This window comes from Barbatula barbatula (assembly GCF_947034865.1).
Source record: "Barbatula barbatula genome assembly, chromosome: 9".
In the NCBI taxonomy this organism is placed as follows: Eukaryota; Metazoa; Chordata; class Actinopteri; order Cypriniformes; family Nemacheilidae; genus Barbatula; species Barbatula barbatula.
In genome coordinates this window covers 5,833,691-5,858,593 of record NC_136772.1, presented here as the reverse complement: position 1 = coordinate 5,858,593, position 24,903 = coordinate 5,833,691, and the positions used below count along the sequence as shown (strand labels likewise).

At 39.8% G+C, this 24,903-nt stretch overlaps 1 protein-coding gene across 2 annotated transcripts in view; it reads right to left on the bottom strand.

Moving 5' to 3' along the window:
- Positions 1–1,721: 1,721 nt before the first annotated feature.
- sema5ba (sema domain, seven thrombospondin repeats (type 1 and type 1-like), transmembrane domain (TM) and short cytoplasmic domain, (semaphorin) 5Ba) overlaps positions 1,722–24,903 on the bottom strand; it is a 107,818-nt gene continuing 84,636 nt past the window's right edge. The window contains exons 13-23 of one of the 2 annotated variants that reach the window (XM_079463755.1): positions 22,151–22,268; positions 21,754–21,935; positions 20,960–21,103; positions 20,346–20,493; positions 18,536–18,761; positions 16,884–17,096; positions 14,198–14,368; positions 12,112–12,246; positions 8,741–8,785; positions 7,808–8,030; positions 1,722–4,629 (exon numbers count right to left, since the gene is read on the bottom strand). In XM_079463755.1, the coding sequence (XP_079319881.1) occupies position 4,629; positions 7,808–8,030; positions 8,741–8,785; positions 12,112–12,246; positions 14,198–14,368; positions 16,884–17,096; positions 18,536–18,761; positions 20,346–20,493; positions 20,960–21,103; positions 21,754–21,935; positions 22,151–22,268 (1,606 nt within the window). In that variant the 3' untranslated portion in view covers positions 1,722–4,628. The remainder of the gene's footprint in view (positions 4,630–7,807; positions 8,031–8,740; positions 8,786–12,111; positions 12,247–14,197; positions 14,369–16,883; positions 17,097–18,535; positions 18,762–20,345; positions 20,494–20,959; positions 21,104–21,753; positions 21,936–22,150; positions 22,269–24,903) is intronic. The other variant, XM_079463754.1, reaches the window with a different exon arrangement.

Below are 24,903 nucleotides of genomic sequence, written 5' to 3'. Positions count from 1 at the left end.
TGTGTTAGACTCGGATATTGTGTAATCTGATTAACTCCAACTTCGGGAAGTATAGAGCCAGATCTGCAATTTAGTGATGTGATGCTATTTCTTTTTCTTTTAGGGAACTATCAGTTATTTTAAAGATTTATTAAAAAAGGGAATTCATACTTATGATGAGAATACACATATTTGAACACATTTGATATATTTTGAAGTATAATTGTAGTTCTAAAGGATAATGTTTAAACCAAAGCGTCAAACTGATGGCATCAAAGGATTTGCTACTTCAGATTGAAAATGCATTTCCAGATTTTAAACGAGGACTGACGGGTGGGATGTAGGCCTACTTGCATGGCTGAACTGTTCACAGCTATATTCATAATATTTATTAAAAAAGAAAAATATGAAAAAACAACATGGCGTTTAAAATACTGTATATTATCGCTGACCATCCACAACCTCCAAATTTGCTGTTTTTAGGAAGTAGGAAATGATGAAATACCGTGTAGTCAAAGTTGACAAGGACTTTTAAATACATTTTATTGGTTAGATATTTGTAAAACCCATTGACAAACGTAAAGGGTGACTAATAATAATGAAGTAAGACAAACCATATAAAATCAAGTAATATATAAATAAAAGGTTTCAGTAGGACAGCAGCGATAGTTTATTGGAATTGCAATGTGCCCATTCTTCCAAACAAATTCCTCGCCATCTCAGACAAGCTTAGGACTGAGCTGGGTGCTGAGTTCGTGCAAGAGTGAATTTTGGTATATCACAGCATGTTTTAAGAAGTTATAATGCTGTTGAAAACACATTGATGTGCTGTTCCCGACTCCTGACAGCAGCACAAATTGATTTCACGAGCTTTGCAGTACGATCCACAAAAGCATCTGTGTCACTTCTCTCTTGATGGCTCGCAGATTCTGCCCGTACCATCTGCATGCGACTCTTCTCTGGCATGATGCCAGCTGGGCACTCAGGGAGGACAGCGGTGGTCATCTGTCAGTGGTGGTCTGTCAGCAGATAGCGGTTGATTGATGGAGCCTCGTGCTCTTCAATAAAATCCACTTTGAAATAATTGCAGACCCGTACAGTGACCAGGCCCTCCCACTCAACCGAGGCTGCCCTTCACCTTCCATCTCAAAACATTGGTACGTTTGACTTTCGAGCTGAGGATCAGTGGATTTTAGCTACTACAAGTGGGTAATGAAATCAGGAAACACATTTAACGTCTTTGTTAATTGCACCGATCAATTACTGAGCATTGATCGTTTGAAGATACACAAATAAATACAGCAGTTAGAATACAACATGACATTGTTAAACCGATCAAACATCGCTCAATTTAAACTCAAGTTTCAAGTTTAATGTTCATTTATCTTTAAAACACAAGGTTGTCAGTAAATTACATAAATGTTAATCTACAGTAAGTTACTGACAACTAGCCGCCAGTAATACAGTCATTTCTACAGATTCTCATTACAGTGAAGGTATCAAATCAAAGTCCAACATCAATTTTCCTCTCAGCGCAAGAAAATATGAAGCATATGTGTGTTGTCAGCATCTCCGATTTCCCTCACCCCGCCAAACAAATCGCTACACACATAACCTCACATTGAATTGAAAAACATGCCGTGTTGAAAACGCTTACCTTTCACTCTACAGGAGACAGCCACTTGACCTAGATTGATGTAATGTGAGACTGTTGGGAAAAGGACGAATCAGCTCGAGTAAGAGCGGGTTGGCATCAAGGTTTATTATCTTTTACAATGTACAATGTACAAAAATATAGAGTACCAAAAATTCACAGTGTCTAAAAGGCAGTGACAGTCTACATCGCATATCTAAACACCAGGTCAGTTGCATAGAAGGGCACCAAGCCTCGCAGGGATGGAGCACCTCGTTGCGGCGTCTGGATTTTCATGCCTGTTTTTTATGCAATAGCAGAGACATTCCTTTCAAACAAAGCAGCCACACTTGAACCTGTTTTATCAGGGGAGGCACATGGGGCAGAATGTGGGGGTTTACTTTAAACTGAATGCGAGTTTAAAGCCTTTCCTATTCCGTACATTGGGAAACAAAAGTCTGAGACCACATTTCAATTTAAAACAGGAAAAGATATTTTAGCTTTTTTAATTCGTAAGATACAAAGTTTGACAAAATAAATGAGAATTGTTAATAATTCTACACTACACGTAGGGCATTATAATGACATTTATAAGAGAATTCCTTTGTACGAAAGATCAGATTTCTTTGCTTCTATTGCAAATAAGGTGCTTTTTGGAACATGCTCAAATCAAGCTGGGAAAACATGGATCATCAGCTTTTGAAAACTTGTGGGGTCCCTGCCAGCCTGAGTGCATGCTGTCATTAAATCAAACCGCTGGCATTATTTTCACGTATTGCCATGCTCATGATTTAAATGGTAAATGTTGTATTATTTAAATTGAAAATGTAATAAATCAGAAAGAAAACCTAATAGAAGCATAACTAGTGGTCTCAAACTTTAAACTCCTCTGTGGCATTGTAAAGGAGTTTGGTAATTTCATAATCTTTAAGATTAAAAAAGTGATTCATTGAGGGACTTCCGGAATTTAGACGCTGTGCCGTAATTCATGTTTTGCAACCAATTTTGTACAATCCATATGAATTTTGCACAATTCAATTACTTTATTTTCAACAAACAGTTGTGTAAGGATTCTGACAAACAATCTTGAATGTTAAAAATCAAATTTGGTCTACGAGACAGTCCTCTCTATTGCCGTCAAATGTTGGAAACATCTCACCAGATTTACTCCCAAGCTCCATCCCTACACAATCCCTACGGTTTATATATTTACACTGCTGCTGAACATATTATTTTACAACTATAAGGCTTTAAAAAACAGTGTTAGCTTTACAATATACATGTACGTTATACTAACGTTTGCGTGACGTTACTTTTTCGCAGCGGGGCATCACTAACAGTATGTACAACCCAGGCAGTCATGCTTAACTAAAAGCATGGCTGGCTTAGCATTCATGAAACATGATAAAAAAAGCTTAGTTTCGTTTTTTCAATGCCCTTTAGAAAACAAGCATACCATAAATACTACATCCCGAACAGAGTCACCATTCCTGAATCGCTTTTATTGACAAGTGTTTATGAAATATTATCATCTGGAATGTGAATGTGATGTCGTCACACATCATGACCAAACCGCAGTGTTTCATGAGTTCAGCACATAGTGCTACACACAAGCCATAAAATCATGTTCAAACTTAAAATATTGTTTAAGATGATAAGGATACATTGATCTGGTCTGTCGTATGACTCTATGAAGATGATGATTCGTATTACGCCGAAAGACTTTCCTCATATCTCTGATAAATGTGCTGATGGTTACGAATACAGTACACCATCTGGAAACAGTAAAAAATTATATCTGAAATCTGAAAAAAAAGTCATATCTCACCGCGCATCTTAAATAAACTCTATCGTGCACCTAGCCTACAGCTTTTCTCAACTGCTGAATAATTCCCTCTTTAAAATAACCGTAAAAAAAACAAGTGCCAAGCTATCGGTATTTCCTACGTCTTGTCGTAATACAATATAGTCCGCCTCGGTTTGAACCCAGTCATATTTAATATGACTACCAAGACATACAGTATCATAGCAGAAGATGTCTGCTTTAGATCTAAGCATAATCCATGTCGGGTGCAATATTCCTCCATTTCCATGCATTCGCAGGTAAAAAGGCGTTTCTGAAACGACAGCATTTTTTTAACCTTATGCTTTTGTTACGTGCTGAAAATCATTATTTGTGATCGGATAAAGTCCGTTCAGACTAGTCAATGTAAACGGACGCTGACAGCATCCCCACGGCTGTTCCTCTAGAGCTGGGTTGCTCATATCCAAACGGAGAGGATTTTATTTATGCTAATCCACCCCCATCTGTTTCTCCTGGGTTGTGAAGATGCGTCCCTCTGCTGTTAGGAGTCCGTGGCCCTTACATGTGCATCCAAAGGTGACACAATCCTGCGACTTCTATCCAAAGCTTCTTTAATACTGTCCGTATTGATTTCTCTCCGTCCTGTGGTCTCCCCTTGTACTTTTTAGAAAAAGCACGCCACGGCTGTGCCAGACCACATTCCTGTAATGAACATTGCTGGAGCCTGCACGATTTTGTCTGCCCAACTTCCAGTAACTGGAGTTCTACAAAGATCAATAAAGACATCTGTTTATCAACGTCAGTGTAGCTACACGATCTTGTTCGTCCGTTTAAAAGTGCCGTTTGAAAAATTGGTCCGTTTCCCCTCACCGTAAGGCATGACGTATGTGACCCGGTCCTGTCCACGGGGGAAAATCACTTGGAATGGAGGAAATCAGCATCTGTATTTTTTCTTATCAGGTGCAGAGTGATCGGGAAAAAGGGTGGGTTTAGGAGACGTGTGGAGCAGTCACCATGGTGATAAAGCAGAGATGGGACATGTGTCTCAGCTGTGGTTATAGGTCCTGCAGGGAGAGGGGGAAGAGTCTGGACGGTAGTCATATTTGCCCAGCGCTGTGGGGTAGTACGTGGTGGTGTACACGTTTGTCTGCTGAAGCGGTGAGGGGAAGTAGTTGGTCCTTTCATCTGGCAGCAAATTGTTCTTGTTTAGAGTCTGTGGATAAGAAATAAATAAAGGAGCGTTAGAGGAGCCGAGAGGGAATGAACTAGACATCAATCCTTGAGATGAAGAGGACAATTGATCTGCTTGAGCGCTATCTAAAAAACCTCACATGACCATGAGAACGAAAGCAAAAGATTGGAGGCACGTAGCAAAAACTCATACCATCAGAAAACACCCCAGGTCAATTTCTGCTTTCGGGTTCATCTACTCTCCACAACGTCATTACAGCGGTGAGCCAATAGAGAGCGTTAAAACAAACCTGTTTCTTGCTACGGCACTCCTGATGGAGAACTGTGATGGCGATTTTCTCAATATTTGGATTTTTTGCACTTTAGATATCAAATTATATCTCGGCCAAAAATGATCTTATCCTAACGATCCATAAATTCATGGAAAATGTATATGTTCGGCTTGTATGATGTATAAATCTCAATGAAAAAAATGCACCCTTCTGACTGGTCTTGTGGTCCGGGGTCTTCTAGACATTAATGAGATTAAATAGAGGACCGTTAGAAACTTCAGCCTCAATCTCATCTCGGGAAAAATTTTAAGAGAAATTAAGTCTCTAAATTTAATTAATTAATTCAAAATTTAACGAAGTTAAAACAACTGAGAACTCTTTAAAATCCAATGAATTAAATTTCCCAAAACTGCCTCACTAGTAGCACAGAACGGTACTGAAACGAACAAAAAACCTTAAAAGGATAAAAATCCAAGACATACCAAGGACCAGAACATCACAAACACTTGAGACAACAACAACTAGAACAAACTAGCAACCAGATGTCAACGTGCTTAGACCACTCATGGCACTACTAGCCACATACAGTAGCAACATCTTGGCAACCACCTGCACCGCTCTAACACCGTGATGTAAAATTTCATCAGAAAATATCACATGGTGGTTATTTTTGCATGGTTGTTTGCTGCTGTCAGCAGTGGAAGATTACCAACAGCACTGTTAAATATCTAACACACCACACAGAAGACAACCCACAACAGTTCACTTGCATTATTCAATAGCGTTGGACTTGGATGAAACGTACCGTTCTTGAGAAAACACATCAGTCTAGCTTAAAAAAAGACTCAATGACTGAGAAAGTGAAGCTATGAAATGTACAAAATTGATTTGAGGGACTCCACCTGGGTTCTGCTGTGCAACAATTATATTTTTCAATACCTGCCAAACAATAGCACTCCAGAGAGCTGTTTTCAGTCTGAACAAGCCGGCTAAAAATGCTTTCTACCAGACTATAACAGAATAACAGGTGAATTATTGTGTGCTATTAAGAGAGTAAATGGCAAACTTGCTTTCTGTGGTGTTTTAAGCAGAATTTCCATTTTTGATAAAAACATTTTTTTGTTAATAATAATTACAACCACATCAGCACAGAGCGGCCTAAGCAACAGTGTTCTGCACGGTCAACTTCTTTCTTGCAGATCCACATTTTTGCCGGAGTCTCTTAATGGGTTCGGATTGAGCGCCGGGCACGAAAGAGATCGATATAAAAATGTGGCAAAAGGCTCGCGCAGGTGTCACCGCAAGGACACGAGGTGGAGGAAGAGCGAGCAGAGCCAAACTAATTGGATGAGCTTGACGATCAGTCACAACCAGCTGTGGGAGTCCACAGAGCGTCTGCCGCTTAAACATCCTAATGGATTCCATTAATAAAGACGGAGAGTGTGCCAGGCACCGCGTGCAGCCAGAAGAGGCGGCTAAACAAGCAGCCACGGGGAGAACGAAACCAGCGGTCATCTCCAAACTATCAGTTATCCTGCTGCTCATTTCAGAGCAAACAAACCAGAGTCGTCTCACGCAGATCTCAGTTGCTACTCTCCAGTGCTGCCTTAGTGACTCTTCATAACTTTTTTGCTAGCTCACCTGTTGCGTACATTGTAATTTGAGGAAAAAAATTAGCATTACAGGAAGGTTCACCCTCTTGTCGGTCTAAACTAGTAACTACTAACACTCTCAATAATCGTGATATTAAAAACTATGGCTATCAATATTGTGTACATTTTATGGATTTTTTTTGTATTGTTGACTTAATACGATTCTAACTGCATTTTGAGCAGTTTTGAGTTAACAAGCTTCAACGTTTTTGCAACATATTTTCAACATAAAAAGAATAAACATCACAATAAGTTGTTAGAATAACACCTCGTCTACACCGGATGCGACACAATGAAAGACAAAAGAACCCATTGTAATTTTACATTTTGTCCAAACTGGATGAGTCACGACACGATAAACCCATGAGAAACAAGCAGGATGTCTCGTCGGTCGCATCCGGTGTAGACATGATGTTAGAATATGTGAATAACTAAATTTTTACAAAAATGTCAGAGAGAACCTTATAGTTCCAAGGTGATGATAGAATATTTGTTTGAATCCCTATACTACTATTTTAGTATTAATAGCATATAATTAAAAGTATATAATTAATTGGCCGAAAAAATTCACACAATAAACAAAAATAAACAAAATTAGTTAGACTGATAGCATTATTTGAAAGTATCTATTTAAATAGATATCGTAATAGTTGTTGTAAATTGTGGCAAGGATAATGGCATGGGGAAAATGACAGCCTTATTCCAAACCCATTTGCTATTATTTTTTCTATGAAACACAGAAGAAAAAATGATTGAAGATCTTTGAAGATGTACCTCTTGCCATACAATTGCAGGTCATAGTGACCAGGAGCTGTCAACCAAAATGAACAAAAAACACCCCCAAGGTTCTTAGAACTTATATATTTTCTAATGCTTTATGAGTAAAGAAAATGTTGTGTTGCATTCTACTACAACAAAACAAAAACAGAGGTCACAATTATTCTAAATGTCTTACATGTTAGTCTGTCCTTCACACAAAGCTATCATATGGCTTCATAACACTCGGACCATAGTGCACGACTACCTTCATGGTGTTTTTAAAGTGTTTTCTGTTCTTTATGAAGCTTGACATGACTTGGACACAACTAACCATCATTTTATGGCAGAGCAACTCTAACCGATCCATCTTAAATTTTTTTGTCATATCCGCCTAAACTACAATATTTATTGCTAATTATTATTGAGATTATTGCTAATCTTACTGCACAAAGCAATGATGATAAATAAATAAAAGATTTTTGAGAATTGCTATGAGACTACAGTGAATGTGACAAACCAGGTTGGAGAATTGACCTTGAACTCCATGGGTGTGTATTTCTCGTTCTTTGGTGTGGTGTTGCCCTTGTAGTTGAGGTGGTTGGGAGTGGTGGGGTGGATGACGGCAGACTCCTGCGAGGGCTTGTGGAACCGCTGACAGTACACGTACACCAGGAAGGACAGCAGACCCGCGCCAAGGAAGCACGACACGCCGGTAGCTATCAGGTGAAGCAAAGTAAACCCTGGAAAAATGAGACGAGCCAATATTAAGGAAACTGCCTGTCTGCAAATAACTGTAATATGTCGTCGCTCCCTTCGACTACATCTGATTTCTTTTGAATAAACAGAAATATAGTCATCCAAGTCAGTGGAATCAGAATGATGGCATCAGATCATCCCTCATCATTAGTTTAACATGTCCGTAACCATCATCCAGCAGAAGGCAGGTGCTGGACGGCGTCTGGCTGAATGATGCCGTGTCGAGGGACTGTGCTGTGATTATCTGGCAGGTGTGATGAACCGGGCATCCTGCTGGCTTGACCCGTAATGAGCGTGAATTGTGAGCAAAGTGGACGCCATACTCTCGGCCTGATCTGCTCTAATTGGACGACCAACACTCAGGGGCGCACCACAGCTGAGGCATGATGGGTAATGTGTGCGGCCCATAGCTGGCTCGGGCTGCCATCTGGAGGAACACCAAACTGGCACAGCAGTACCATCTCTGGGCTGAGCCAGTGCCCAGAGTGGCCTGGATACACGACTTAAATATGTCTCTGTGCCCCCTCGAGTTTGGGATGAAAGGAGCGGATGTGAAACATGACACACAAGTAGCACATCGCCACAGGTCTTCATGCAACGATGAGAGCGCGCATGCGCACAATGACATGCATCAGCCGTCAACACAATATAAACATCGGGTTTCAAAAAGAAAGGGGGCAGGTAAAGCACTTACCCCCACACCGCTGGTCCTTGTCATAACTGGATGCTGGGAGAATCACTGTGAACAGAAGAGATACAGAGTTAGTTTGATCATGAGTTCTAAGAAAAACAACAGCCAAAGACGTTCATATGCAAATTGAAAAAACTGTAATTTTGTGGAATTTTACAGTTTTATTTCACATAATTATCATATACAGCCACGGAAAAAATAAAGAGAAAGATGTATTGTGGCCATTCCATTCCAGCGTCTGTTGAATTTCAACAAAATAAAACCTCAGGAGTGACATAAAGTCATCCAACAACAATGTGAAAGACTGACAGCATGACAAGACACATGACAACTGTGATAAAAATGTTGTTTATAACATTTTTTTACTTTTCCTAAATACATGTACAAATATAACTGTTGTATTGCTTAAAATTTCATATGAACTTATTAAATATTAAAAGTTCATATAAAAAAAACACTTACTAACCTCACTATTCTTAGCTTTGTATACTGCGCTAGGCTTTAATGGACTAGTTTGATGCACTTATGTATTTTGTTGCCTATGTTGTTATAATTGCTTCCAATGTTTGCTCATCTGTAAGTCGCTTTGGATAAAAGCGTCTGCTTCATGACTAAATGTAAATGTAAATGTAAAACTATTTTGCTTTGCTGTATTTGAGATTCTGTTATTTTGACCTGTTCCTCCAGTTTTCATTTTCTGTAAATAAATGCAAATAGAAACAATATTTGTATTCGGAATTTGGGAGAAATGTTGTTAGGTTACATTTGACTGAACAGATAACTATGAATAGTAAATATATAATATAAAACTGAATTTGAAACAGTCTCTCCATTTTCTCTACGGTTGTATTTTGAAAATGCAGTAAAATCAACGTCAAATGACAGAAACAGATTCCAAATTTACAAGTTGGTGCAAAATAACATGTAAAAAATATATATGTTAGGTTTGTTTCTGGTGCCGCAGCTGACGAAATATTACAGGTATTTTTTTACACTGTACCAAAATAATTGACTATTTCAACTCTGAACGCTTGCCGTATTTGGCATGCATCTACCCAGTGACCATGAATTTGTGTCATTGATGTCCACAACAAAACAGTCTTTCAACCTTTAAGATATTAGCCTGTTTATTTACTCTCATAATAATGCATTAATAAACAATAAGTACAATTTAGTTATTTGCATCGTTTTTTCTCTGCCAACTCATCACGTCTAATGCATATTTACGCACACGATAACCTGACAATATCACAAACTGCCGCATCCAGTGCAAACATCCCCTTACAGCACCCTTGGCTTTATTTTGATGATCTACAGCCAAAACAATCAATCTCATCCCATCTTATTCCACTCTGTTCTCTCTTTTCAAAGGCAACCTTGCTGAAACTTGGGCAATTCAAAGAGTCATAGATCAGGGAAGTGAGGAGATGTACTCTCATGTTTTATACCTGAGGCATCTGCAGGGCAGCGGTGATAAACTACAGCAAGTCGCATCAAAGACTGTCAGTCGAGTCGCATGAAAAAGATGAAATTATTACCGCCTTGCTTCCGTGATGTATACCAAAACGCAAGGTACTCAAGATTTAATGTCTAATGAATCAATGCTCATGGATATGCCCATAAAACAATTGAAAGCTATTTTGCAAAATGTGTCTGTAAACTTGCATGAAGCGCTCGCTTAAAATAAATATTCCATTTTGGTCGAGGCAATGAGAGAAAGTGATCTCTCACTGCTGAAATATATTCTAAGGTGTTCCATCAACCTGAGTAATGCTTTTAGGGTTCTATCTGAAATCTTGACAAAGAGCAGAGATGGATGAGGAAGGGTGAAAAACTTTTGATTGAGATGCGCAATTCTCCTTCATCTAACACACCTTAGGATGTGTAACCTGTTTCCCAAAACCGAAGAGGAATTGGACGTGAGGCCGGCTCGTGGCGTAATATTAATATTAATTAGACTGCCTGATTCACTTGGTATTCCGCTCTGATAACTCATGTTCTCGCAGGCTGCGAGCGTTTAGTTCTTCACTTTGAACACTTCCCCTCCTCCAGCCAAAGCAATGAATATCCACAAGTAAACATATTACATCTAATGTATTCAAAAACATCAGCGGATTTGACAAGGTTTAAAAGTGCATCTTTATTTAATAAGAGTAAAATTTTAATTGGGAAATATTAGAATAGGTACCAGTATGTGAGTGTGCATCATAACTGGTTGTAAAATTGTCTTTATCTTTGATGTTGTTCATTTTTTCCCTTCAGCTTTAATCCTACTTGTAAACATGGCTCGGCAAACTGCAGTTCTGCTTAGCTCTTTGACAAAATGTAAAATGCTCTTTCATAAAGTCTTCTAAACAAATAACTTTATATTTCTTTCAAATGAAAAATTCACGTCATCGTGAATGAAAAATGTGACGACATAAAAATCTTTGCTGCCCCAAATCTTTGAACGTCATTTCCACTTCTTTACATTTTGGAGTTGATATAAAATAATAAAATAAATAATATGATCAAATTTAGATCAAATATGAATAATAATATGTTAAAATAAATGTAAATGTTTAAAATAAAAATAAAATGTTTAAGTTAGGGATGCGCCGATATGTAAATTTTGCCCGATAACCGATACTTATTTAACACAGGAAGCCGATGATCGATATATTGGCTGATATACAGTATCTAAATATTAATATAAAATGTTCTGAGACTGAAACAAAAGGCAAAAAGGGGACAACAGCTTTTATTTGAAAACGTTGACTGCAGAAAACAAGTTTAGTTTGACCCTTGAAAATCATGTACCGAGCCTACTTTACACTAGTTAAACAATCTTTAACTTTTAAACTTTTCTGGTATGTTTATTAAATAAACAAATTAAAGATGTTCTTCCAGAGCAACCCAGAAAAGTGCTCTAAATAGTCTAACAGGTCTCAAGACAGAAAGCATTCGGACAGCATTTGGCTTTAAACATTATGCTTTTGTTCCTATAATTTACACATTGATAAATATCTACAAACAATGTTTTGCTAATAGCAGTAAGTGAATGATCATGACAGAAAGACAGCACTGTACTGAAATTGAACTGTGAGCAGCGTGCAGCGGAAGTGGTTTACCTGAAAAAAATTATTAATAATTTAACGGCCTAAATTGTATTATTGACCGATACCGATAACATTAAAAGTGACCATTTATCGTCCGATAATTTATCGTACATCCCTAGTTTAAATGGCTTAACTTACTGTGATGCACATGTAATGTAAAAGAAAACAGAAATGACTTGCAAAGTCAAGTTGATTGTAGGCAGCAAGTATATTTGACCCTTGCTTGAATGTGACAGCTTCCCTATGTGACAACTAGCCCCGTTCTCTTTCTCTCACCTGGGATCTCATTGCAGTCTCTGTGCTGGGTGCTGTTTCCCACACATGGTGTGGATTGAGCCCCACACACCCGGCTGCGCAGCTGCAGTCCCTGGTCGTCGCATTCGGACCACATTGCCCAGGACATCCATCCACCTGCACACAAACACAGTCACAAACACTTTAAATGACCAGAAGTGTGTCCCTCCCCTCAGTTCAGATGGTAACCAGAGTACTGCTGACTCGACGGCCACCCACACATATGAAACAAACACAGCCAAAGTCACACAGGGACACAAAAATAATCACAGTCTCTAAGGCGGCACTTTCAGACAGAGCGAGCGTACCAAGAATGTTACTTAGTTGCAACTTTGATTTAAAATGTATTTTGTTTGCGGCTGGAAAAATCCAATCTACAAATATACACATTCCTTTTATGTTTCAGCTTTAAAGATGTTTGTCAAGACCACTCACAATCTTATAATTTTTGCAGAGCCTACCAGGAATTTGTCATTCATGATGGGAGCAGATGTTTGAATCGGGGATCTAAAGGACTTTAATATAAGCAGCAACGAGTTTCAGTTTACATGGCAAAATAATTGGATTCAGAACCGGCTGATTCTTTTTTTAATGGACAGACAATAGCTGTGTACTAAACACAACAGAATATGACAATAAAGCTTTAAAGTGTCGCAGTCTGTTTGCACACATGCTGCACACTTCCATATGCACCATCTGTAGCCTGGAGGAATCTAAAAGACATCTCGAACTCTGAAGTATGTGTTTATGGTGTATAGTGCAGGTGACTGACAGGTGTGAATCCAGACTTTAAAAGCAGTGATGATCAGTCAGTCTTAAATAAAACGATGATTCAACCAGAGTATGTGAGCAGTGTGTGGAGTGGAATCGGCATTGCGTGATTCGCCTGGAGCGAGAAGCATTTTTGTTTTTGAATTTGCACCGTTTGAACTGTTTTGATACAGCTCCACTAAGAGCACAGCATGTTAATGGGCCCTAACAGACTGTGTACAGTTATAAACAGACTATTAGCATGCAGATTTAAAGAATGACAGAGTTTGTCAAATACTATTGAAAAGACAATAAAAATACAAAATGGAGAGTGGAAGTATAAAAATGATAAGGATTGTAGGTAAAAAATGGTTGTAGGTAAAAAATATGGTAAATAATTGACATTTTACATCAAAATTACATATTGCATCAACTGTATGTAATGCAACTGTATGTAAATTACACAAACATTACTTTAAAAGGAAAATAACAGTGAAACATTGCAGGGACTTTATGGGTCGTTCAAATTGTGAAATAGACAAAACTGAAGTGGATTAGGAACTGTACATACAGCCTTGGAAAAAATGAAGATACATTTTTAAGAAACAAATTTGGCTTTAATCTTTTTTATTCTTAAAGCAACAACGAGCCGTTTTGGTGTATGGTTACCCTATGTGGTTGATAAGCGCAATTGTCTGATTCCTGCTTAGGTAGCAGCGGCAGTGAAATTCGTCCAGTTAAGAGTTGTCCTACCACTTAAATAATTTTAGAGAGATTATTTCAAGGTTGAAAAACGGATCATTGTTGCTTTCATGTATGGTTACCATTCCAGTCCCGTTTCTGTTGAATTCCATAAATTCCAAAAGAACAAACCTCAGGAGAGACATAAATTCACCCAACAACAGTATGAAAGACTGAGAATATGCGAAAATGCATGAACGATGATATTAAAATTTGAGCCAATAAAATGTAATAAAAAATTGCAACATTTAAAGGAATAGGTCCAATGGTCCAATTAACTTGGCCATAGTAATTTATATTCCTACAATGGAAAGTCAATTGGACCATTTTCAGGTGAACTATTCATCTGAGGTCTTGCCTTTTTTTTCCTTTCGTTTTCACAACAGTATAACAAAATGTATATTTCTATATACGGTGGTAATAATGGGTGTTTATGGCTAAACCAACCGTATCTGTATCTTGTGCATACAGAAAGAGGTGCGGCTCTTTTTGAGAACATTGTTTTTTTAAACCGTGATACAGCATTTAAGAATGTTATCAAATACGGCCCTGCGTTTCATCTTGTTTTTCATCTTACCATCACAGGTGTGCGTGTTGCAAAGGGCCTCCTCTGTATGCAGACCGATGCAGATGTCCCCTCCATTGGCAGGGGTGGGGCTCGTGCATGTGCGCGTTCGTTGGTAGTGCCCGCCTCCACAGGGCACAGAACACTGCGACCACGATGACCAGCATGCCCAGGCGCCGTTAACTGCACAGACCGAACACGCACGAACAAATACGACATACAAAGACAAACACAAAACAATCAGGCAAGCAGGGGCACGCAATCATCCAAACATCAGAAAAGCGGATGCGAACGCAGCCCAAACACAAAAAGGACGAAGAGGATGCAAACAAATACAAACAAGAAACAACGTCCATCAAACAAGCAAACGCTCAAAAATCTCAAAAGCAGACGAGGCAAGCAAACATCGGTTATGGCATGTGATGGTGATTCAGACATTCCCTCTTTAGGACACAAGTGAATGTCCTTTTGGAGTTTCAGACTGCTTATTTGACCATCAAAATTCCTTAAGCAACACCCGAGCAACACTAGGCTGTCTCATTACTTCCTTTTCTATTTACCCCAATGGACATTCCTGCTTATGATGATAGCCGAGTTATATAAAACATGCCCCAAAGTTGCTATTAGCTGGTCATCGGCTGCTCCAAGCTGTACAAACCAGCCACCAAAACAACATCTAATTGAAGCAAGATTTTCCAGCAGAGTAAATTGACCGGCACAAACAGCTTTAGTATTTATTTCTCTCTGTAAGCGGCTCAATGTCTCATCGCACTGGAGAGGCCTAACACTGGCTCCTCCTCCCTGCCCCGAAAAGCACCATTTAACTTCAGTGGATTAGCATGTGTGTGCCGGGGCGCGACTGAAGTGTGACAACAGACCAATCACAATCACAGCGAGTCCAGCTAGAGGTTGCGAGGTGGACTGGAGTCCAAGTGTGAGATTAAAATGGTTGCAGATGTGGCTGAATCTATGTCTCCTTCCGCCCCACTATTTCAATCTTGTTCTCACTTTTTGCCGGAGTGGAAAACTGTGAAGGAATTGCTTTGGGTGATTTGCTACACAAAGAGTTCAAATCGAGCAATTGCATGACAAGTGGCTATCAATATGCCTCCAGAAACATGTCAACCTTTGTTGAGAAGCTTCAGGATTAATGGACCGATATGTGCATATGTTTTTTAAAGGGGAAGGGTGTCATTTTGTCAATGTATGTCGGTGTCACTTTTTCAAATGTGCAAAGTAAAAGTGTAAGTATACCATGTCTACAAACAATGCTGCAACAAATAAGAAAAGGTTTATTTTGAGAGTTTTTGTCCACACCAGCCGTGACAGTGACACGTGATGAGCTACAATGGATTCTACATTAGTAGTTGTTGTTTTTTAAATGTCATGCATTGCGTCTGGTGTAGACTACTTACTGAAGCTATATATAGGATTCAGGCAATAAATGTAAACTGTAGGATTTTAATGTGTCAACTTATAGCTAACCAATGTTGAGTTAAGTCAGGGCTACTGTAAAATTTGTGAAACGAAGGCGAAGCATCACTGCAACAACCGCATGCGAATAAAATCCTAAACTTAGACATTGGATTTTGCTGCAGAAGTATTCAATTTAAAGGGATGTTTCACTCAAAAATGAAAACGATTTTATTATTATTCATTCACCCTCATGTTATTCCAATCCTGTATGAATTTCTACGGCAGAACACAAAAAAATATATTTTGAAGAACGTTAGTAAACAACAATATTGGTCCTGTCATTGACTCACGGATATTTCTCGAATCTTCTCTTGCGTTCCACAGAACAAAAATTCATATAAAGGTTTTAACCAACATGAGGGTGAAAACATTATGACAGAAATTGTCATTTTTGAGGGAACTATCTAACGTTTGAAATAGAAATACACCAGGCCATCCACTCACAAAAATAAGGTTTTTATATATTTTGGGTTGAAAATGTACAAAATATCTTTATGGAACATGATCTTTACTTAATATCCTAATGATTTTTGGCATAAAAGAAAAATTTATAATTTTGACCCACACAATGTATTTTTGGCTTTTACTAAAAATGTTCCCGTGCTACTTAAGACTGGTTTTGTGATGCAGGGTCACATATATACAATTAGCTTTCTTGTGTTTCCACTACACTAATATAAAAAACTAGTAAGATTTACTTCTTTTTTTGTGTGTGAATTTTCTTCACACACTTTATTTAAGTAAATTTACTTAAATTGGTGGCAAGTTTTTGCACTCTTGAAACAACTGTGGGCAAAAACTTGACACAAAATATTTCGTAAATTTACATAAAAAAAACTGGCTACAAGAAATGAAGTAAATTAATAAAATGTAAATCCTACTAGTTATTTTTTCAGTGAGATAATTATCCACACACCTGCCACTAACAACAAAAAAAAATGATATTTTGTCATTTCTTAAACGAGCAAAGTGTTTTCAATTTAACCTTGAGATGGCATTTGTTTGGAATTACGTTGAAACCTCTTGATTTGAACACAGCGGGTCCCTGTGGGGCTTCTTAGCTTTCCATTAGCTAATGAAATCAGTACAACACTTCACACACTCTAATGGAAGCCACTCTAACAGTGGCTTTCTCATCATGATGAGCAGGTACCCAGATTTTGACCCTATGTGTGTGAATCTATCTCAGTGTATGTGTGTGTGCGTTGGCTGTGTGTGTTACCTGGACAGGGCTGTGGATTGCAGTCCTGATATTCCACCGGAGAGCCCCGGCAGGCGGTGGGAGCGCTCTTGCCCTCGGTGGTGGTGCAGGTGCGTTTTCGAGTGCGGTAGCCTTTGGCGCACTCCTGAGTGCACGCTGACCACGTCTCCCACGACGACCAGCCTGATCCAGTCAGTCGTACACCGGGCGTCCTGAGGAGCTCTTCGATCAAAGCTGCAAAAATAAACATTGTTAAAACGTTCACATTAAACACGCACGTTTATTTCATGCTGGATTCAATTTGACCAGTGAAAGTAGTAGGACTCGTACACTAGTCTAAATGGGATAGTTCACCAAAAAAGAAAAATCCATGATTAACTAAGCATCATGTTATCCCATATCTGTATGACTTTCTTTCTTCTGCAGAACACAAAAGAAGACATTTTGAAGAATGTTTAAACATTGGACCCCATTGACTTCCATTGTATGGACACAAAATCTGGGACATTATCTTCTTTAAAGGTTTTAAATACATTTTGGGTGAATAAATGATGACTGAGTTTGTTATTTTGGGCGAACTGTTCCTTTAATACATTCACAGCACAGTCCTCCAGAGTGACTGCCGTAATCTCAAATCATGTTTTGCTACTTCTTCTCCCCAATGACACTGTTGGACATGAATTTATTAATGAGTCATTCCAAAGGTCGGCCTTTTTCTGATAATTCAAGGTGAGTTAAGACACCACGCATCTCTGACAGAACATTCTGGACACGGCAACCTCCACAAGGTGAATTCTGACACTCTGTTGCTCCTAATGCATTCATTGTGCACCATCCCACATTTGACCTCCTGTGAGTTCAGACAGAAACTTACAGTTAATCAATGAGCCGACATGGTTCAAGTTGGCAAGTCCTGAACTCTGACCCCAAACTGACATTGAGCTGGCACTTTTACCCAAAACCAAAATATTGATGCTCACATGCACTGGGAAAACTTCTCTCAGAAGACATTGACTAATGAAAGTTGAGCATTTCAAGACAGAAAATGGAGTCCATTGCCAACATTCACATAGCACTTTATATTCTGCTGAACTCAGCTCTGTGAAACGCTCTCAGGTACCTGAAGTATTAGCACTTTAGCACTCAGCGTCAGTGCAGTTTGGATTGCTTTTGTGGAAAGTCCGTCCCTTGAGACTTGGCATAAAGAGTTTCTACTTACAATAATGTTTCAATATGCCACCTTTGCACAGATTGTCCCTCTGTCTACTTTATGAGTACTGTAGGTTGCATCTACTGGTGCACAAATAGCTGACTAGTTAGGGATAGTTCACCCCGAAAAGAAAAACAATGGCGGTACCCATGCACTTATATTGTATGGACAGAAAACCAATGCAAGACATTGGTCACTGTTCGGTTACCAACATTCTTCAAAATATCTTCTTTTGTGTTCCGCAGAAGAAAGTAAGCCATACAGGTTTGAATGACAGGAGGGTGAGTAAATGATGACCGAATTTTCATTTTTGGGTGAACTTTACTTGGGTGAAGTACTCATTCTCGACTGACTATTAAAAGCTACGTGACTATGCAAAAAGAGAGTTTTTGGGCTCTTCTATTTTCATTTTATCACGTCAAAAAAAGGAAAGGTTGAAATTAAAAAGCATCTATACACTCACTGTCTGTCTCGCAGGACACTGTTCCATCATTAGGGCAGTTGCGTGTCTCCACCTTGCGTTTGCCCAGCTGCAGCTCATGAGGATCAGCCAGCTGGGCCCTGCAGATGTACCGTACCCTCTGCTCCTGCCGCGCCCCTCCTTGGGTTATATTCACCGGCACCCAGGGTGTCCACGGGGTGTTTCGTCTCACCTCCGGGCAAGATTCCAGATTACAAGCCTGGTACTCCTGCAATGATGATTGACATGAGTAGAATATAAAAGATGGATGACATCATCCAGTTGCCTTTCCTCATTCATCATGTCTGGGGAGATGGGACAGACACTTCACTTCCTAAGATACACACGATACCGCATGGCCGGCATTCATGAGCCATTACCACGAACTGTTAATAAAATTTTATGGCTCTTTGCTAGACACCCCAGGGGCTGTTACGGTTCTTCGCAAGGAACATTAATTTTAGTCCTGATTAAGTCGATTAAATCGGAATTAATTGCAACTCTTAAGAGAGTTAAAGAGCATACTTTTAGAGACAAAAATCTGTCTGATTTCAAACACAAATGCACAGGAGATCAGAGGATTTTTCTCTAAACCTTTTGTACTTTTGTTTTATATAAAGATGCATTAGAGCATATATTTTATGAATAAATACATTTTTAATCTACTATAATGCTCAGAATTTAAGTTATTATTGATTATAATCTTCCCTTGCCCTGACACATCAATCAATGTCACTAACGTTGACGCATTGGCATTTTACGTAAACCTTTTTCCAAAATGACTTACAGATATGTGTTCCTTACAGTAATTACAAGTACAAAAATTACAGTACACATACATTTACATTTAGGCATTTGGCAGATACTTTTATTAGACGCATTATCCTATACATTTTACATTGGTATCTGGAATCCCCTGGGATCGAACCCGCAACCTTGCATTGTTAACGCAATGCTCTTACCACTGAGACCGTTTCGAATATTCATTTAACCTGTATTTCTAGATGGATTGTGGCCATTTTAGTCCCATGTCTGTTAAATATCAATAACAATGTGAAACACTGACAGCATGACAAGACACATGAAAACTATGATTCAAATCGAGGTTATCACATACAAAATTTTAATTTCTGGGAGTATTTGAGGTCTGAATAACTGTGCTTGACTTTAGGAAGTTCTGTCTTGCAGTTTACATGGAAACGAAAGCTTGAAAGCTTGGATTTTCAGTGCCCCCTAAAATGCTGTCTCTGTGCAAACCGATGGCCAAAACGCATGATCTTTTTGTAAACGGACTCTCAAAGTGCATCTTTTTGAAAACGCCACCATTTTCATTTCCATGTAAACTGCAAGACAGAACTTTCTGAAAACGGTGACGTCACGCACATGCAAGTATATGGCAGCTTCCCGTACAGTGAGTTCTCGTTGCTTGACTATGTATTAACGTTTCCCCAGCGAAATGTGGTTTTGCTGCACCAATAAGACCAGCTGTATTAAAAATCACTTTTGGCTTATAACTGTGCGAAGGCACGACCTGTTTCTTTACACAACATCATCGCCATTCACTGTTCTGGAGTGCATACTACATCGTTTTTAACTGTTTTCCTGCATCCGTGTAAATGCAGACTGTTGTGATAATGTTGTCATGTGTACGTGAACTTTTCAAAAACGCAAAAGGAAAAACTAAACGTTTTTCATAAACAAGGCCTTTATCACACATATAGTTCTGTGAGAGAGCAGCTGTTATAACGGACAAGCAGGAGGCTCCAGGGATTTGATGTCTGTGTACGAGTGTGTGTATTTTAGGTGTACATACCAGTGCACAACCCGGACAGCTATTTCCATTCTCACAGTTCCTGGAGCGAGAGTGAACTCCTCCTCCACACTCCGCACTGCACTTGGACCAGGGCAGCCATGATGACCAGAAGATGGGCTGAGGGCACGGCACCTTCTCATTACAGAATCTGTGGAGCATACCGAAAACAGTTCAGTGATATCGAAAGCCTAGAGAGGCTCAGTTTGAGAAAACTGAGGAGGAAAATATTAACTTATGAAACGAGTCATTTCATAAGAAATCACATTTTTATAAATCATTTCAAATAAAATGAGATGATTCTGCTTATCCTGAATTTTTGCATTGATCAGAAATAAGCAACATTTAACAAAAAACTGAAAATTTTAGACCCAATTTATAATAGAGCACATACAATAGGCTTCTCACTATTACATTTTGCATAAAAACCTTCAGGGGGAAAAAGTGTAATACAACCCTTCAAAAATGATTCATCTTCCATTATCATGTAAAGTTAAAGGCTAATTTGCCGTTCTGTAATTATATTTTATTATCTGAATATAATCTGTATTAAATGACAAAAGGACGTCTAATTACAATAATGACAGCTTTCAGATTTTTACATTTAGATGTGTTACCTCTGTTCTCTGCTTTGACCCACGCACACACGGCCACCGTGCCTAGGCGAAGGATTGTTACAGGATCGCTGGCGAACTTCAAATCCAATCTCACAACTTGTGCTGCACTGACCCCACGACGACCAGGGTGTCCATCCACCATTCCTGCAGAAAAACAATGAGGATCAGCGAACCATGAACGATGTCATTCAGAATGTTTTTATACTGCAGCGCTGTCGGATTTGATGAGGATAATGTGATGTGATAGAAAAGGAAGAGAAAAGCTTTGGTAAGGAACTCATTTTGACCGGGAGACTTTCTTAATTTGCTAAAGTGCTCTGTTTCTGCATTGCATATCTTGCGATGAGAGAAGTGCCACTTTCTGTAAAAATACCGCTGAGTTCAACAGCTTGGATGTAGTTTTGTATGAATGTACCACAGGGGGAAAGCTGTTGGGTTTAGATTTTAGTACAATTAAATTCACAAAACACCCGTGGCCTTTCATGCATACTACTTTAGAGAAAAAATATTTACTATATTCAAAAGTCATATTCTCAAACTGTCTACTGAACACTGGTCACTATCGGCTGTCATAGTGCTGTATTTACTGTAAATAAAGTCATTCTTTTAAAGGGATAATTCTAACATCATTTACTCAACCTCATGTCCTGAAGAATGTTGGTAACCAAACAACACTGGCCCTTTGACTTCCAATGTATGGACACAAAATCACCCTGACATTTCTCAAAATATTTTCTTTTGTGTTACACAGAATCTTTTTATACCATACACCTGATTGGGAAAAATATACTTGCCTCGAACAGTTGGACACCTCAATGGTGGGACCCTCGCATATTTTCCCCCCACAGCGAGAAGATGGGCTGTCACATGCCCGCGATCGGCAAAGGCACGTACTGGTACCTTCGCCGTCATCATGGCTACAAGGTTGCCATGGAGCCCAAGGCCCAAACGCGCCATCTGTGGTTTGGTTCCTCAGCTGGAATAAATGAGAAATTGTTTATGAATTTGAAGGTTGGATGCATACGGAATCTCGTTCCTAAAAAATAATGACCGCAAAACAGCTGCCACAATGATGTCATCGATCATGCGGCATAGCACCTTTCACGCACAAGAGATTTCCAAGCTGACTGAGAGTTATCGAGACAATCAAAATGCGTCATGTATGGAGCAGTGAGCGTGGTGGACACTTACCGGGCATGCGGTGATATTCTGGAACCACTGGCTCATGTTGGAGCTGTCTTCTATAGTAGTGCAGCGTCGCTGCTTGCGGTCCCAACCACAGTATGGGTCCCTGGCTTCCAAACACATCCTGAAACAGAAAGAGACAGAACAAATATAAGGGCTTGAGGTATAAAACTTTTTTAAATTCATCGTGGCAGATAAAAGAACAGACATTACAAAAATATTCAACATCTGCTTCCACCGGCCAACCTCAAAAACATCAAATGTAACGTACCTTGACAGCCCTGCGCGTAAAATAAACCATGAGGTTAACCTCATTACAATACACCCATACAAAATCTTGCTACACATTAAAATCGATTTAAAATCTGTAAGCTTCTAAAAAAAGGGCCTAATGAGATGTCATTTAATCTAAACCCACTAATGGAGTTAAGCACCAAGTGCTGTTTCGAGGGCACAAGAATTTGGGGCGGTATGTTAGTAAGCAGCAGCAGCCTCGCAGCCTTCCCGTCAGCTTGAAAGGCTTGTTTTTTGGCACAAGCGCATCGGTTTGTTTGAGCGGCCCTCTGGCGTTCCAGCCTCGAGGTTGTGGAAACACACAGAGTGTTGATACAGCGCAGAGTGCCAAAGCGGAATCCTGCCGAGGAGAGAGCTCTTGCTGAGTGCTAAAGCACTCCAATGCTAAAAGCATATCACGAAAATTCGGAAGAGAGTGAAACATTGTTCTCTTTGCATTCTTCTCATCGATGTGACGGAACACATCTCAATGAAAATTGTCATCTAATGTCATTTACGAACATTATTAAAAACCATAAAAGACGAAAAAATATATATGCACAACTTGTTTTCTCAATGTTTATACTTTTTTAACTAAATAGACACTAGTAGGCAAACAAAACCTGCCACTAGGCGGCTGTACGACTTTAAGTGGCGCCTATTCTCGTACTGGTGCTCTTCTGGAGGAGAAGACCCGCGGAGATGTTCGATCGGGAACGTGCTGTCCTTCCTGAAAATGAAGGCTGGAGAGTAATCTCACCCCTTCCACACTGAAAGTGTATGTAGCCGCAATTGCCACTCATCACCAGTAGCAGGTAAGTCTCTGGGACAGCACAACCTGATCGTCAGGTTCCTAAGGAGCGTGTGAAGTCTGAATCCGACTCGTTTGCACTCAGTAACCTCTTGGGACCTCGATGTGGTCCTGGCAGGCCTCCCGATGCCCCCTTTCGAGGCCCTGAGAGATGCCACTCTTTTTCATCTTACGATGAATACGGCTCTCCCGGTGGTGCTCGCCTCCATCAAGAGGGTAGGGTACCTACAAGCATTCTCCGGGTCCACGGATTGACTAGAGGGTAGGGCGTACGCCTGCGAAAGCGCCTTCCCCCTCCTAGGTGGGTCAGAGTGCTATTTCCGCATCCCTTCTTCCCCTACCGGGCAAAGAACAGGCATTCCATCCATCACTAAGCACTTCCTGGTGGTGGGCTGGGCGGAGCAGTTATCTAGCCTATAGCTCTAACCAGACCTAGTGCTCCACACGTAGTAACCCCCCCACCCAGCCGGGTGGTTCTGTCTAATGTATCCAAATGTTCCCATTTTGGAAACCCATGACCTCCCCTAGATGGGCCTCCACCTCGCGGTACTCAGCACATTCCTCCCATGAGCTCTCCCCTTCTTTGGTCAAACCCCATCTGTCGGTTCGACACAACGTCTTGTTCCCTCCATCAGGGTACGTTTCACACATCCTGTGACTGCGGTGAAAAAGTGAAGCATCAGTGTAGCTGGCACAGGCTGAAATTTCACACTGACAGCTCTTTACAGAAAGTGTTTTTTGGGTCAGCACATTAAGCATTTTTTTAATAACGTCCATTAATTATAAAGTGACAACTAGTACAAATTGGAACATGGATCAAACACAGAAATTGGAATTATTTTATTCCCAAAATATATAAAATACAACCCAAACCCTAAGGACAAGCTATAAATTGTTTAAATCGCCATATTACGGTTGAAATACAACAGAAACGTTTAATGTTATTTAAAGTTATCGCATTGCATAATAGTTGCCACATTGTACACACAAATGACTCCAGCCAATTAAAAGCATGTGAGACAGGAAAGAATAATAATATATTCCTTGTGTAAATCTAAGGGCCAATTACCCCCAGTTACCGGGGGCAGAAACACAAGCCCCGGGGCAGTGACCTGCATGCACTACCCATATAAACAAAAACTTTTGCTGTGATTTCATTAATTACAGTGGAAAGATTTGTTCCTGTGAACCAAAGGCAGTAAAAGTCAGTCGTCCATGTAATCTCTTAAGACTATGAAAATGTGGCAGTGTGGAAGGAATGCTGATTTGACATTTCGCTTGGCGTTCGGCAGCAGCCTGTTTTCCTGATGAGCTCAGGAGACAAGAACACAACCCTGAGGCACCGCCAGGACCCGACTGCTCCCAAAGCTGTGCCAGCTGACCTACTGAGAAAAAACTCAATTAACCACCTCCTGGAGGAGCTTTTTTTTTACTGTGTTCCGCAATTCGGTCTGTAGAGAGAGATTTCCGCAAACTGAAAGCTGACCGCTGTCTCGGAAACAAAAAGACAACCACAGCAGAAATACTCTGCAGTCTGGCCTTCTGCCCAATCATAAAGCTCACCTATTTTTAAAATAGACTGTTGGACAAAAAAAGTGCACAATTCATATTGTATCTTAATTCAAGATACTGTATGGAGAGCGAGAGAGAGAGAGAGAGAGAGAGAGAGAGAGAG